Genomic DNA, 15,603 nt, shown 5'->3' with positions numbered 1-15,603 from the left:
TGAAGTGGCCTAACTTGACCTAGGTAGCCGCCCTTGACTTTCACTCGCGCCGAGCAGTGCATGTTCCCTATCTGACATAAGGGGTAATTGTCCCCGACCATCTGATCGTCTTTGGGAACAGGCAGTCATTTTCAATTCCTGGGCCTGGGCGACTCTGCCCATATATGATCGGCTGTGCTGTTCCCAGTCCGAGTCGCACGTTGCCGTGAGAGGTCCGAATTCTCCCATCTCCCAAGTCCAGGCAGTCGTACCTGTCCCAACTCGTTAAATACGCTGCAATACAGCAAATATAGCTATCGGTCAAATAAAGCCTTGTCCCTTCCCGCTCTAGTCGTTTCTGTGCTACCGCGTCTTGGATCCACTCTTTCGGGCCGCAGTAAGGTCGAGAAACGGGATGGCTTAGTTCGATGGTTCGTATACTTCGACAAGCTCGAAATGCGCTCCCGGAGTAGAAACTCGGGAGTCCTTGGACCTCGGGAATCAGTGCCAAGGATTCTGCTGGCTGCCCATGAAACCCTCTTCCAGGGTGCGTTCTTCCAGGTTTCGGATAAAATCGCGGTTCCCCCTGCCGCCCTGCGGTTGCGTGCGGCTGCCGCGCCGGCCGGCTTGTCTGCCTGGGGTGCTTTCCATACCTGCCATACCATCAGCCGGTGGCGGATAGTATGCTGGACTTGGCTGCAGTCGGATCGGCTGGTTAGGATCGAGGTGGCTAGCCACGCGTTGTATGGCTGCCGGAATACCGCTTTGTTGCTGGTCCATTGTCGATGCCCGCGGACGGCCCGATCGAATGCTATTCTGGGGATACAGCCCACCCTGAGCCGCGTTGCCGTAAGGTGCTGATGTTAGCTGCTGAGGTGGCGGCTGCGTCATCACCATTTGACCATAGTTGCCCGGTTGCCCTCCGTACGGTGGAGCTTGTGCCGCGTGGCCGCTGTTCGGCGAGTACATGACGTTGTTGCCATACATGGGCGCCCCTTGTGGAGGATGGCCGCTCGGATGGTGGTACTGGGGAGCCATGGAGGCATACGCACTCTGTGCCGCCGAGTTGGCCTGGGCCTGGGCTGCTTGGGCTCGTTGCTTACTCAACGCCTCTGCCTGTTGTTGTTGCTGCGTACCGGGAGCTGGTGACCGGTTGAGAGAGCTCGACTTGAGATTCATGGGTGGGACGAACGGGCCGTGGAACTTTTGCTGCGTAATAAACGGATGCAGCTTCGCCTGCTGCGGGGACCATCTCTCAAGTGGATTGATGTTCAGCAGTCCCCTAACGAAGTCGATAAATGAGATTCGATTACTCATTTCTAAAGGCCGTTAGCTTGGCGGAGGGAAGAAGGGGAGAAGAAAGAAAAAAAGGAAAAAAAGAAACAGGCTACCGGGAGCTGGCGGGAGGTATACGCACCCCTGTCAATCTCGTGTTGCTTCATATTCTTCCTCGGCATGGGGTAGGTCTTGATTATTTCGGGGAGCGTGTTGGCCTGGAAATACTTTTTGCTTGGTTGCTCCTTGGTATTATGCTCCCGCGAATACTGCTCCATGGACTTCAGGTGGTACGTCCGTCGGCCAAACTCGTCTTGCCGCTTCTCGAAGAACTCGCCGCCCTGCTTGCCCATCTCGATCATCCAGTTGGGAGGATTCCCAAGCATTTCAACTATTCTCGACACTTGGTTGTATTCGGAAGAACCGGGGAACAAGGGAAGACCGAGGAAGAGCTCGACGACAATGCACCCTAGCGACCACATGTCAATGGCCGACGAGTAGGGGAGTCCGAGTAGAACTTCGGGGGAGCGATAGAACCGCGACTGAATATAGGTGTACACGGTCTGTCGCTCGTCGCAGGCAGAGCCAAAGTCAATAATCTTGATGATGGGGCTCTCGAGGTTCTTGAGCAGAATGTTTTCGGGCTTCAGGTCGCAGTGAATCAAACGAGCCTTGTTAAGAAGTGCGAGGCCGTTGAGGAGCTGCTGCGCAAAGACGCGAACGAGCGTGGTGCTCAAACCCCTGAACTGGTTCTGCTTGATCAGCTCGTAAAGGTTGACGCTCAGGAGCTCGAAAACCAAGCACAAATGCTGGCGGTGGATAAAGGTGTCCTTTAAGCGGAGGAGATGGTGATCGTCGTTCTTGTCAAGCTTGGTGTTGAGCTGCAAACGTTGGGAAAGAAAAGGTGAAACGTTAGCCCATTGCGCTCTCGTTCTCGCCAGAAATAGTAATTCCTAGGCCAAGAGAAAGGCCGAGCCTAAGACAAGACATACCAGGTCGAGGACGGAGACCTCCATCATACTCTGGTTGAAGTAGGCAGTGCGGTTTTTTATGACCTTCACGGCAACTACCTCCTGCGTCTTCAGATTCTGACATTTGACGACTTGTCCGAAGGTTCCCTGGCCCAGAACATCGAGGATGAGGTATCGATTCCTAGGGGTCCGTATTAGCATGCGTGTTTTCCAGACGTTGACCAAACCGAAACCGGGGGCGTACTTGTGACCGGCCTCCTCTGACCCCAAAATATCGTTCACGTAGAGAATATAGTCACTATCTTCATTGTCATAGCCATCGTTTTTGACACCTTTGCTTGGCTTGGTGAGGACGCGACGGGGGTTACGCGACGATTCGTACTTGAAATTCGGGTTGCATATCCGGTACGTGGCGGGTAGGTGGGCGGTAAGGGCTTGGAGGGGCTGCACATGATAAGTCAGTAAATTGCTCAATAGAAACCATAGAAGGGAAGACGGTGACCGGGGAGCGGGTGATTGCAACGAAAATAAAAATAAAAATAAAAGATAAAAAAAAAAGACTAAAACATGGAGGAAAGGGGAATAGCAGGGCCTTGCTTACGCTGATGAAGCCACCTTCAGGATTTGCTCGCCGGAAAGCCGGTTGGGCATTGACTGTCGGACGAAGTTCGCTCGGGTTGCGACAGCGCTTGAATTCGGGCACAGAGCCTTTACCGGGCGGTGCAGTATGAGATGGGTGGCGTCGCGGAGACTTGGTGTCACTGGTATAGGAGCCATCGAGCATATTAATGTTGGTCGACGGATGGCCGTCGTTGGGGGAGCCGCTGTACGGGCTCATAGGCGCCGAATGCTGGGGTGGATTGCCGCCCGCAAAGTAGGGATTCTGAGGGCTGTAGTCGGGCTGCCTTGTTGGCGACTGTCGCGGCGGGCCGGCGAATTGACCATGGGAAGCAGCCGTCTTGGGCGCGTAGGGTGAGGTGGGCGGTAGGGCCTCCATGGGAGAATATCGCTGGGCGGCGGTGGAGGGTTCCTGGGGAGAGTGGAGGGTCGGGACGCGACCGCTGGAGAGATGGGACTGGTGATGGGGTCTCATGGGATATTTCATGCCCGAGTACGAGTCCTGGGCATCGTGCATGGGGATGTCGCCATTGCCATCGCGTACCTGAGGCGGGCCCCCGGCGGCTGATGACGCTGACGACGACATGGGGGAAGTAGGGCCAACGGCACCGGTGCCCGAGCTCGACTGGTGATTGTGGTATTGCTCGTATTTGAAACCAGCGGGGGCCTGGCTGGGTAGCGGGTTTTGTTGCTGATGCTGCTGGTTTTGGGTGGTTGGGGGGAGCTGACCATTGTTGTTGTATTCGCGAGGCATTTGAGAAGCGCCATTATACCGTCGCGACGACCCGCCCGAGTCGGCGTAGCCCTGCTGCCACTGAGGATCCATGACAGGCTGACCGTCGTTGCGGACAAATTGTCCGCAGCCGGATCCGGATCCGGTAGTGGGCGAGTGCGAAGAGGAGGCGGTTCGTTACAGGCTGAGTGCTTGAAACGAGTAAAATTTTGGAAGGACGGTTTTGGGCGATGGTTGGGAAGAGAGAGTGTGAAGGAGGAGGTGGGTTGAAGGATGGCGAGAGGGTCGTCGGCACCAGGAAATTCGCTTCACAAGCGCCCGAGGCGGGATGCCAATATCGGTGGGTATGATGGGTGTTGGAAAGTACGTACGTAGGTACCTGATGGTAGGGACCTGGGAGGCTGTTTTAGGTGGAGGGAGATCGCTGTTGTCGGACTACCCCCAGCACTGTACCCCCCAGTCACAGGTGGGTGTCTTGGCCGGATTGGCTGGATTGGGGCTGGTGGGCCAGCTGGGCTTCGGCGTCCTGATCAGGTTTGTTGGCCTTGTTGTTCAAGTACAGGCAGTCACCACATCATCCACCGCGCAGGGCCACGGTGGAATGAGAGGGGGCTGTACGTACGAAGCAGGCTGTGGTAGTTGGTCGTGGTCAGACTTAGCTAAGGTCCTTACTTCGTACTCGCTGGGTGTCTCCGATAATGACAGCCGTCCTCTTCCTGTGTATGGGTATGGGCCGATGGACCGACGTGGGAGATTGGAGAATCCTAGGCCTCAAACAAATGCAGGTCACGTCACCTCGGTGGGCTGGTCAAGGCTTGTCCAACCTGCAGGCTTTTCGGGGCTGGCAGTGAGATGTTGAAACAAGTTCACCTCCCGCCACTCTGAGGTGCGTAATTGTTTTAATAAGAATATTGATCTCGGGGCATCGTCGTTCTGTCTACTAAATAGCGGCATAGAGTGAGGTAAGATGCTGGGTTTCCTGTAATTGGTTCTCGGTCAGCCCCTTGGAAATCGGCAGGCTGGGTATCAGTCGGCCACTTGTAGTGTACCTACGAATATAAGGTCATGAGTACTTGGGGTGGCTAAGTAGGTCTTTCCGGAATAGTATTAGTACGGATACCCAACTCGTCTCAAACAGCTAAAGCAGGCGCCAAGCTGGCTAGCAAGTGGAAGCTCCGTATTCTCCATCGAGCTGCAGGTGTTGCAAGAGGGCTTACTTCGTACAAGGTATATGAGCATCTGCTTGCAATTGTGCTTGCGGTTGCTAACAAGTTACAACTCGTGTAAACAATACATAATCACTCCGTATTGATCTTGGAAGACTATAAGGGCATCATGAAACGCAGCCGATTACAGTCACCTAACCGGGTTACCTGGTAGAGCCGTACTTCGTACATACTGTAGGTATCTGTACCTCCGCGGCGTCCGCAAGAGCCAGCCCCAACTCCCACCTAATACGAGTATAGTACGTACGAAGTACCACTCTGTACGAAGTACGTGACGATTCCCCTTAAACCAAACAACTTTCTCGATACCTACCTACCTGGGTAGGTATATAGATAGCCTCCGTGAATTCATCCACAGCGATTTACGATCATTCCCCTCCGCGCAAGGAAACCACAAGCTCTGATTCAGTCACGATTCCACGCCATCCCCAAAGATTGTGCTGGCTCTGACCTTCGACCGATACAGGATTAGGAGATTGTATAGGTAAGGTACTGACCGACTAACACTTCTTCAGTGTTAAACAGATGCAGACGTTGCAGGAAATCAGGAAGGAAGTCATGTACAGCACTGAAAGCCGCCTGGCTTACTACTCTCGCCATCGTGACCGGCCTCTGGTGGGACCCAGGCGCCCTCCGCCACAGCACCCAGCTCCAATAACCAGCTTGGAGTTCCACACAAGGAGCCAACGTAGGTAATATGCGGAGCATGGCAGCGAACGTCCAGCTTGCATGTCTTTGGTCTGGCCGATTGCCTTGCCACTCTGGGGAAACACACCGGACGACGAGCTGGGGCCGACATCATCCATCATGGATGTGGAAATATACGGTGCCACAACTACCCCATCGGCCCTTGCCTCTGTGGTTTATCTTCAACTTGTCGGTCCTCGGAGCAAGACGAATATCGAAAGCACGGCGGGGTTCGTCGATACAGCTCCCAGACTGGCCTAGGGCGATATGGCAGGGGCACTATATCTCGGTAACATTGGCTACATGCAGCCTCAACTATATCAACATATCGTGTATGCGCGTCCGTCGGATATTGTAAAATAATATCAAAATGCCCACAGCCGTGCGATCGTGAAAATTGAAGTGCCCTAAGAACCTAGGGGACAGAAGACAGCACAAAGTAACGAAAGAAGATAGAGGCCACAGTGGGGGAAAGGGTAAAAGACGCCGTCGTAATAATTCGTAGGAGCAAATTCCTTGTGAAGCTGCTGCAGAGGTGCCCATGATGACCAGTAAAGAAAACAACCAAAGGGCAAGGCTAAAGACGAAAGAAGCAAATAGATTATGGTGGCCACATGCAAAGAAATAGGGTTGAGAAATCTTGAGGTAAAGAGTGGAGGACTAAATAACAGGCTCCATGGGAATCACCAGAGAACAGTAAAGAGAGAAGAGCTTGCAACAGAGAACAGCACCAAGGCATACAGCCAACAACCACAAAGTGGACAGCAAAGAGCGATGTTGTCTTGAACAATATAAGCGGCTCATACCTGTGACTGGTGTTCCGTCCTTGCCTCTGTTTGCTTTGACCCAGACTATGTATAGCAAAAACAGAGGAAAACCTTTTTTTTTTGGTTGGTATCAACATTGAACCACCAAGGAAAGAATAGTATAGCGCTTCCCATATGTCTCGCACCATTTGTAGATGGTTCACATTCTCCGCGTATCTTCATTCTCTACTTCTTCCAGTGATTCGTGTGCGCGCGCGAATATGGTAAAACCTTGAGCCGTGAAAAAAGGACACCTTCTTCATGTGTCTTGCTGTCAGAAATGATGGCTTATCACCCCTGGTAGCCGCCATAGCCATTGTTATAGGATTGACCCTGGTTTCCCTGGGTTGCCTGGTTCCCCTGAGACCACTGGCCACTAGACGGCTGTTGACCGCGACCATAGCCTCCAGAGCTCTGGGGACCACCGTAGGCCATCGGCTGAGGACCGTAACCAGCAGGCGACGGAGAAGCTGGGCCCCCGTAGTTGCCAGGCTGTCCACTATATTGACCTGTAATGATGGCGTGGTGAGTAAGAATCCGCAGCGATAACAAAGGAAATCTACATACTGCCGTACTGAGGAAAGTACGTAGTGGGCGTACCTGGGTAGCCCTGTCCTGAGGCACTCTGGGGGCTGTAGCCCTGCTGCGAGGGGTCAAAGTTGGCCGAGTTCGGGGTCTTATCCTTACCCCACTATTGAACAGGTCAGGCTCTGATCTTTGTTTCTAGTTTGGGACAAAGGGAGAGACTTACGCTGCACTTCAATGGACGACCGTTGACGTTGTAGCCGTTCATTTGACAGATGGCCATGGCAGCTGCCTCGTGGCTTTCCATCTTGATGAAAGCGAAGCCTCGGTCCGCCTGGAAACGGGATTCGACAACGTAGCCGAAGTTTTGGAACAGCGGCACGACATCGGGAGGGGTGGTGTATGGGGTAAGGTTGCCAACATAGCAAGTCGTCTGCCAGCTCGGAGTCTGCGCTAGAACAACCTCGTAGCTGGCCATACCGTTGGCAGGGAATTGGTGATGTCCGAAGGGCGTGGTTGGGGTCATTCCCATGGCCTGCATGGCTTGTTGTTGAGCGATAGAAGGCTGGCCCTTCTGGTTGGCCCAGTTGCAGCGAATAGCCCGCGAGCCCAGCCACTCTCCGTCCATAGAGCTCAACGCTTTTTCGGCATCAGGTCGGTCACGGAACGCGACGAATCCGTAACCACGAGATCGGCCAGTTTTCATATCCCACATGACGCGAGCCTCGGAGACGGTTCCGAACGCGGAGAACGCCTGGTGCAGAAGATCGTCGTTCACCTCGTTGGAGAGGTCGCCGACGAAAATATGGAAGTGGTTCGAGGTATCCTCCTTGCTGGTTGTATTAGACTGATAGGCCCAGTTGACGCGAATTTCCTGGTAGAACAGCGTTAGTCTGAGGGTAGACGGACACGCGAAGAACGGGTGCCTCCTTGAAAGTACTCACCGACTGGTGGACGCGTCTCCCATTCAGGGTCTGCATGGCCCTCTCAGCTGCGCCCGGGTCATCGTATTCGACAAATCCATAATTGTAGCCCCTTTGCTATACCCGATAGTCAGAATCGTGGTCACAAGTGGAAGGCGGTTTGGCTTTTGATCCGCCGGCAATAGAGGTGTGGGATCGGTAGAATGGGAAGTAGTTCGCTGCAGCGACACCGGCAACACGTTTCTGGCATCTTTCTGCTGACCTGCTCGCATACTTCCTCCCCGAAATTATTACTCACATTCTTGTCAGGGATGATCTTCACGTTCTGAACATGGCCCGTGGTTTCAAAGATCTGGCGCAGAACATCCTCGGTGACGCGCTGGTCCAGGCCACCAACGTACAGAGCTCGCTTGTTCGGCTCAGGCGCGGATCGGCGACCGAACCCGGTTACACTACCGGGAGACATAACCGTATCGACACCGGACATGGGCGACGTAATAGCAGTCGGAATGGGCTTGGTGTTCTGCGGGATGTGGAGAGGCGGAGGGGGCTTCTGTCCATTTTCGTAGCCGGGAGCGCCTTGGTTGGGCTGAGGCGGCAGCTGAGCTGCGTTGGTGGAAGTGTCGGCCATTGCTAATGAAATCGCCAGGGGAGAAAGGAAGTTGTGAACGCGAAGCTAATTCGAACTCGACGGACAAACAAGATGGTGGTCGACAATAGGCGATACAGTGATAGTGTGATGTCCCCTCTTCTGAGGAGCGAGGCCGAAGGCTGGAGTGGAAAATTCCGCTACCCAGTAAGAAGGCCAAGAATTGTTTGTAACGACCGAGGTCTGATGCTGCAGTTGTCGAAGAGTTACTACTCCTTTTTCTGATGAGAAATGTTACGGGCCGAGTGGGTTGAGGTTGGAACAATCCGAGTTATACCGGTGGGGATGGGCTGACTGACTCTCGTGAAAGGGAAGCGTGCACAGTTTAATATCAGGTGGCGGAACGGTTTTGGGTGATATCAGTTCGTTATTCGTAAAGCGTTTTGACGTTGCTATGAATCCAAGGCGGGAAACGTGGATGGTTAATCGGTCGGTCGGTTGTCCAGTCAATAGGCCGGCCAGTCGATGTATTTGCAGCAGGCTGCAGAACGCGAAAAGCGCACCGAGTCCGATGTGGGCTGTGTGTCGAAGGAGACGACGAAACACTGCGAGGAAAGACGGACGCAAGACTGCAAATGCTAAAGATGTGAGACTTGATACAGATAAAATAAACGCAAACCCGAGTCGGAGGAGGAGAAAAAAGAAACGGACTAAAAGAAGCCCTCCTGCGGATGGTTGGACGCTGAGCCCTCCAGTGTTGCCTCTGATGGATCGTTGCTGGAGAGGAAGAAAAGGAAGCCGGTGATAAATGAGAAAAGTCTAGGTACTAGGTAGATGGAGTAGTGCTCGTTGGAAGTGGGGGGAGGATGACGGGACGGAGAAAGGTGGAGAACGCTTGGCTGGTGGAGAAGTGCCACCACAGCGTGAAGGGGACCACCTGTCTCTCTCCTTGTTTGAGGCATAAGTACCTAGGGACCCAGAAATGCTGAGGGGCGGACCAGGAAAACCAGACGCCGGAACCTTTCCCACTAACACAGTTGGTCCTTGCGCAAGCAGGCTAACCAACCGTGGTCTAGTTGATAGGGGCGAGGGCGAGGCAATTCAAGGTCCCGCTAGCGTGGGCCAACATTTCTTCAATCGGTACAACGTATTCGTTGTGATTGCAGAGACGAATGTCACATGAACTCGTAAGCTGTGACGCTGGTAAAGGGGTATATTCCCCTTACTTAGTATATAGAAAGGAAAATAAGAAACATCGGTTTTGTAGTCCGCCACTGCAGGGGAGGGCCTGGTGTTTACATTGATTACCGTACTCGAACGTCAAAGTCTTGTGGAGATTAAGCTGGCCCAATGAGCACCGATCAGCTTCTGTGACAGTGAACTAAGAGAATTCTGCCACCAAGACAATTCATGAGGTCGGGATGAATACTGTAGGCTTGTACGGACCTCCCATAGTGGGAGGTGTCTGCGTGTTTCTCTGTAAGACACACGAATGCTACTGCTAGTAAGTATGCCATATCTTTTCAATGGAAATGGGAATGTAAGATGCGTGGTATCAAGGCTTTGGACACCATAGATGCTTGACCGGAACCCCGCGCACCAGCAATCTACACTACCTACGAAGTATACATACCTCTTCGCATGAAGCGAGACCAGATACATCAATAGCAACACCGAGAACAAAGTACATACCATGCCTATTGTAGTGTTCATAGAACAATGAGAGACTAGCGGCCGGGAATTTAGAGCCACCCGCCCGCCTCTCTATTGCAGGTATAGAGGTCCACGGCATTTTAAGGTATATATATTTCATGTTGTATAATACGAAGCAAGGCATCCCCACTAAGGAGAGCAAGTGGGTAGCTATGTTCAAAAACTGGATGTTTACGAAGTAAGGGTAGCCTGTATCCGTACGACTACCTATGTATTTACGAATATCAGATCACCGAGTTGTGGTGTTTTTCCACATGCATTCGTAATATGTCGAATCCATCATTGACGAATTTCTAGATAGGTACCGAGTACATACTTCGTAACTTGGGCGCTTCCACGTGTGGACAGTGCGGGAAACCTAGTAAGGAGATACACCCTCTGATTGGTCAGTATATTTTGGCCCGTGCTTTGGCCTTGCTCCTTCCCCAAGGAGAACTTCCAGAGAGCGAAAGTCGTCATTACTCTTTTCCTTCACCTGTGATACTTGATACTCATCCATATCAAAAGATCGCATCGTCAGCCGTTGCAAAGACTCAGAGAAGAATACCAATTACTGAGCTGCAGTCGACGCACGTTCCATGCGCCTTTTTAACCCGAGGTCTATTCACACATAATAGTACCTCGCCCAAGTCACGCTTGACCGCGCAGTTTGCCCTGTCGACAACTGTATTCTACGGTTACTTTCCCACGGATAAAGAGGGTTCATTGAGTGGCTGTGTCTTTACGGGGTGCAAGACCACCTAGAACTCCTTCTCTGCTACAATCTTTACCCGTCTTCGCCGAACGGTTGACCTTTTCCCCGCGTGCAGGTCTAAGCGTGTTGCCGGGAGACACCACAGCGGCTGGTCATCCACCACACACGGGACTCTCTGGCGTGCAATAAACAGATATCAGGACAATTAGATACTCGACTTTGCTAATATTTCCACCGCCATGGCAAACACCAACAAGCCTACCGACCCCCTGGACCAAATCCAGTTCATGCTTAACGATGTAGTGAGTCGAGCCCGCCAAATCATTTTCTGCGGCCTACTCTATCTAACCCACCGATTTGTTCTAGATTGTGCAAATAGGAAAGGCTTTGAGGGCCACTCATCAGCAAGCCGGCCGCCGAAACGTGGCTCAAGTCCAAGCCTTAGTTCAAAACCGCGTACCTGACACGATCGAAAACTTCCACTGGGCGTTGGACGACCTCGAGAGCGAAATCGTAAGCTGCCCTCCTCGTACTGTGTTGTCGCCATACAGTGGTCATATGCATTTTTTCGGTCTGCTAATCGCTCTCCTAGGTAAATGCAAAAGGCGCCTTACAGAGAGACCTCGATCGGTTACAAGCGAAGCGAACATCGCCAAGAAACGAGCCTCCCGCCTCCGAAGTTGGACCCAAGTCCTCCGCCACCGCGGATTCGAACCCTCCACAACCACCCGCCCCAGGCCTCCAATTGAAGCAGGAGGGCCAGGATGCGTCCGGTGCTAGCCAGACTGCTCCCGCGGCTCCGATGGCTCCCTTCCCCGACATGAGCGCGGGGGCAGTCGCAGCTTCTGCTCGGGTAACAGATGCGAGCATCAAGCCCGAGTCCGCGCCTTCGGCACCGCAAGCAGTTATGGGCCCTGTCGGCGACGCTGGGGCCAGCTCCAACGAGGCGAAACCACCACTCGCTGCCCCAGAGGCACCCATGGATGATATGCTGCGAGTGCCGAGGGCCGCCAACAGGGCCCCCGGGGCCGAGTTCAACTTCACGGACATGACGTTCGATCTTGCCCCCGCGAGCAATGAGACGCAAAACCCACCGGCATCGCAAAATTCCAACATGGACACTTCGCGCTTCGGCTCTGCGGACGACATGCTATCCCTCGATCAGTTTCTGCCTCCTAATACGGCCAATCAGTCGGGGACAGGCGCAAACAATGCTGCCAACAATTCTGCGAACAACGCGACGGTGCCTGCAACGACTCCTACAAACCAAAAGCCTGAAGAACAAACCAGGAACACAGCCACAGCAGCGACGGGTGGAATGGGCGAAGGCGGGGGTGGCAAGTCTAATCTCGATAACACAGCCATGGACCTTGGCCTTGATGTGGGAGGTGGAGCGGACAGCAGCAACTTTGACGACATGTTCTTCGGTAACTCTAACGTGGAGGAGATTCAGTTTGACGATGCATTTTTCGGCATATCATAGACACAAGGTGCAGTCTAAGAGGTTTGGGCAGTCAAGAAGAGGTGTGCCACGGTCCTCACAGCTAACGAAGTGAATGTACAATCAGAATGTCCCTTAATGATAAATACAGACATAGCATGTTTTCATGGTATCTGTCGTCGTCTTCTATCTACGTCTCGTCCCCATATACGCTGGGAGACACGGTTCTGCCTTTTATTCCCGAAGACAAAGATTATTTCTACGGGCCCTGAGTCACGTCAAAAATGCGGCCTAGCAATCCTTTCATAGCTTGGTTCCGCCATCCGTTCCAGTCCTGGTCCGGGGCAGCCCACGTCTCGTCGTAGTCGATCTGGCCGTCCCGGACATAGTACGACCCTTGCAACGCCCACAGCACCCAGTCGGCGTCGTTGGCCTCGAGCCAGCTGACGAGGCACGTCAGATAGGCGTAGTGCGACTCCGACAAGCCAGCCTCCTCTCCCCCTTCATATCGACGCCGAATTCAGACATCCACAGAGGGCCCGTTTGTGGGGCGTCCTGTTCGAGGACGAAGCCATACAGCCAGCCATACTGTGCGAGTTGCAAGTGGCAGTTGCGGCCGACATCCGGAGTCGTGGCTGTGAAGGGATGGTCGTGGGCCTTCCAGACCGTTTTCCCGCTCCACCTCGAATGGCCAAAGGGCTCCGAGCGCAAGGGCGTCATGTCAGTGGCCGAGTGCAGACCGCCCATGACGACGAGAAGGTGCGGATTCGCGGCGTGCACGGCGGTTGTGCCCCGAAATAAGAAGTCGCGCCGTATGCATACGTTGAAGCCGCCTCGGATCCACTCACGGGGCTGGGCGACTGGATGTCCCCAACAGGCTCATCCTCTGTGCATGACTTGGAGTGGAGTAGTGACTATTCTATGTTGTGAGGCTGGGACGCGCGAAACGTGGTTATCCAAGACCGTCATAGTGTCGCGCTCCTACAGGGCGCCAATCACTCTAGAAAGACGTCGCGTTGCGTCGCATTCGTAAGGAAGGGGTTGGGCATGACAGCCTGCGCGATTGGTACTGATCCATGATGCGAACATCAAGACCGCACGGGGTCTCCTTGCCCAGCGTTCGGTGGATCGTGGACAGGATGGACGTTATGACAATCATTCTAGGTCTCAGCGAGACTTCATTCGTTTCAACGGCCGGCCATCGCTTTCCTTAAGCATCGCATAGCATGTTCGAACTTTTAGGCAGGTGATTGTCTAAGGGACTGACTAGAAGGCCTAGACGAATTGATATTCGGCCTATAATCGTGGCTTTTTACAAAGTGTCTAGGTCTTCTAGACAATCCCTTGTCTAATCATCATGCTCCGCTGCCTTGAGGGAATACAAAATAAAAATAAAAGAACAAGGTAGGGGAGACAAAGAAATCATATAGTAAACCGGACCAGACGGGTAAAAGATCATACCGAGTCAATTTTACTCGGTCATTTTGCTTGCAGAAGTTCATCCAAGTCCGTGGAGGAACTGTGTGTCTGCCGTGTCATGTCAGATTCGATTCTCTGTCCCTCGTGACGAATCTGAATAACGGCTCCCAGCCTTGCTTTATTTTCTTGGTGAACCTAAGATCCGAAGCTGGGGAATCAAGCTATTAAGCTGTTCGTATTGTTCGTAGGCTTTTACGTTGACCTCCACCACTTAGACCATTTCCCACGCTGCACTGCATGATGAGCACGTAACACATATCCCAGCTCCTCATAATCGAGTTCGCTCCGCCTTTGGGGGAGTGGTGGCCAGCAGGGCAGATGAAGGGCAAATTACCCAACAACCCGAAGCCTTAAGAGCGTCTTATTCTCGAAAGGCGACGATTTCATTCCTCGCAGTAGTGCTACAGGCAGTAGCTAATTAGGTATACACTAGACTATTAAATCAGATACGTATTGTATCGTGTTCCAAGCTGTTTTGTAGCGCTCAAACGTAGATCAGGTATATAAAGTCAGCATCCTCCCTCACGAACCACTTTCCCACTGAACTGCTCATTTTCCCCCTCCCCAGATATCGTTAGTCGCAAGTAGTCGTGTATGTCGTCGTCGTTGTCGTGTGATGTCGTCGTCGCATGGTGGAGAAATTAGGTACGTGCACCCGATACTGCAACAAAGCCGAGCAAGTTTCCTGGCTTCGCCATGTGATCAAATCGTAATAAGCGTACAAGCTGCGCCGCCTGGGCGTTGGTTATGCGCACATGTGAATGTAACACGTCTGCCCATCACGCCCATGCTTCCTGGCTGGGGGACAAGCCTTCCCGAAAAACCGCCGTCACACAGCAGGTGTCGTACTGTTTCCGGCGGCTGCCCGAGCCTCGAGTCCGCGCCTCTTGGCAAGAAGGCTTTTGAAGGCACCCAGGCACTGGACGAGCGATTCCTCATCGGGGGCGCAAAAGCGATAGCTCTTTTCCTCCGTGATAAGTTGCAGGCAGTTCACCTTGGTTCTGCTGATCGGGTCGATATCCACCACGTCCACGATGCTCGACATGGGTCTGATAAACTGCGCCGTGTACTCCGACTCGTCCTTGTACAGGATGAAGTTCCGAGGCCGTAGGACGGCCCACTGTCGCTTCCACTGCCTCACGCCGCCCTTGTTCCGCAGTAACCATAGCCAGCCGTGCCAGATGACGCGGTCCGGATCCTGTTCGATATTCAGCCCGCTCACTTGACTCGCATCTCGCTGGCCCGGCATCGGTTGGCCCGTTACATTGGTGCCGGGGATGCCCGGACCCGAGCCCGTCGTTGGATGTTGCACGGCGAGATCTTCGATGGACATTCCCCGCATACGGTGGACGTCTGTGTCCGACAAGTCGGAGTGTGATCCCAATTCGTTGCCGGAGTAGCCCGCCGTTTCTAGCATCGTTGACGGCCTGCGAATCTCCCCGGGCGAGAATTGGGAAGCTTGAAAGTCGAAAGGCTCGGGGGAGCTGGAGAAGACTCTTTCCCGTGATGCCGCGGCCGTCGGCTTTCCGGCGCCCGGTATTGGGGGCAAGTATGACTGGCTCTGGCCGGTAGGGCTGGCTAGAAGCAGCTCCTCATCTTCTTCGTCAATGCGGGCGAGGCCTCTTATTAGGTCGACCCAGTCGTGGGCGTCGTCCTCATTATTCGCTTGGAAATGATAGTTCTTGGCTGGAGAGAAGCACCCGAAAACATGCTTTCTCCGATGTTTCGGATCCTTGAGCAAGGCGACCGCCGTGAGATCAGACAGGTTGACTTTGTGCCTCAATTTGTCCTCCTTTTCCGTTTTGTAGATGAATAATGCATTCGGTCGCAGGACTAGGTAAACGGGTTTCCAAGCCTAGCAACAGGGTTAGTGAGGTTCAGCGAAGTTGCAGTCCCAAGGGGGGGGGGGGGGGGGGGGGGGGGGGGGGCCCCCCCAACCCTGGG

General features: G+C 53.5%; 6 protein-coding genes across 6 annotated transcripts in view; 2 read left to right on the top strand and 4 right to left on the bottom strand.

Annotated features, from left to right (window-relative positions):
* Positions 1–480: 480 nt before the first annotated feature.
* On the bottom strand, positions 481–3,360 carry ACRALDRAFT_1036473 (uncharacterized protein; the record flags this gene model as incomplete). The annotated part of the gene is made up of 5 exons (XM_071015024.1): positions 481–1,298; positions 1,397–2,135; positions 2,247–2,406; positions 2,470–2,669; positions 2,827–3,360. 5 exons carry the CDS (start codon positions 3,358–3,360, stop codon positions 481–483), a joined length of 2,451 nt encoding a protein of 816 aa, XP_070871610.1.
* Positions 3,361–3,942: 582 nt separating this feature from the next.
* On the top strand, positions 3,943–4,580 carry ACRALDRAFT_2037357 (uncharacterized protein). The gene has a single exon (XM_071020830.1). It carries the CDS (start codon positions 4,178–4,180, stop codon positions 4,433–4,435), a length of 258 nt encoding a protein of 85 aa, XP_070871609.1. The 5' UTR covers positions 3,943–4,177; the 3' UTR covers positions 4,436–4,580.
* Positions 4,581–6,586: 2,006 nt separating this feature from the next.
* Positions 6,587–8,374, bottom strand: ACRALDRAFT_2044360 (uncharacterized protein; the record flags this gene model as incomplete). The annotated part of the gene is made up of 5 exons (XM_071021431.1): positions 6,587–6,804; positions 6,863–6,986; positions 7,047–7,694; positions 7,765–7,860; positions 8,042–8,374. 5 exons carry the CDS (start codon positions 8,372–8,374, stop codon positions 6,587–6,589), a joined length of 1,419 nt encoding a protein of 472 aa, XP_070871608.1.
* A 2,154-nt stretch (positions 8,375–10,528) lies between these two features.
* Positions 10,529–12,958, top strand: ACRALDRAFT_1077788 (uncharacterized protein). Its single transcript, XM_071018685.1, has 3 exons — positions 10,529–11,041; positions 11,106–11,252; positions 11,332–12,958. Exons 1-3 carry the CDS (start codon positions 10,979–10,981, stop codon positions 12,220–12,222), a joined length of 1,101 nt encoding a protein of 366 aa, XP_070871606.1. The 5' UTR covers positions 10,529–10,978; the 3' UTR covers positions 12,223–12,958.
* Positions 12,440–12,927, bottom strand: ACRALDRAFT_1072482 (glycoside hydrolase family 5 protein; the record flags this gene model as incomplete). The annotated part of the gene is made up of 2 exons (XM_071017985.1): positions 12,440–12,623; positions 12,770–12,927. The coding sequence occupies 2 exons, from the start codon at positions 12,925–12,927 to the stop codon at positions 12,440–12,442; spliced, it is 342 nt and encodes a 113-aa protein (XP_070871607.1).
* A 1,045-nt stretch (positions 12,959–14,003) lies between the features above and the next one.
* Positions 14,004–15,603, bottom strand: part of ACRALDRAFT_2140801 (uncharacterized protein) — a 2,428-nt gene continuing 828 nt past the window's right edge. Inside the window, exon 3 of the mRNA XM_071024172.1 lies at positions 14,004–15,514. Coding sequence (XP_070871605.1) covers positions 14,489–15,514 — 1,026 coding nt within the window. The 3' untranslated portion in view covers positions 14,004–14,488. The remainder of the gene's footprint in view (positions 15,515–15,603) is intronic.

This window comes from Sodiomyces alcalophilus (assembly GCF_042370955.1).
Source record: "Sodiomyces alcalophilus JCM 7366 unplaced genomic scaffold ACRALscaffold_8, whole genome shotgun sequence".
Classification (NCBI taxonomy): domain Eukaryota; kingdom Fungi; phylum Ascomycota; class Sordariomycetes; order Glomerellales; family Plectosphaerellaceae; genus Sodiomyces; species Sodiomyces alcalophilus.
This window is presented reverse-complemented; position numbering and strand designations above follow the sequence as displayed.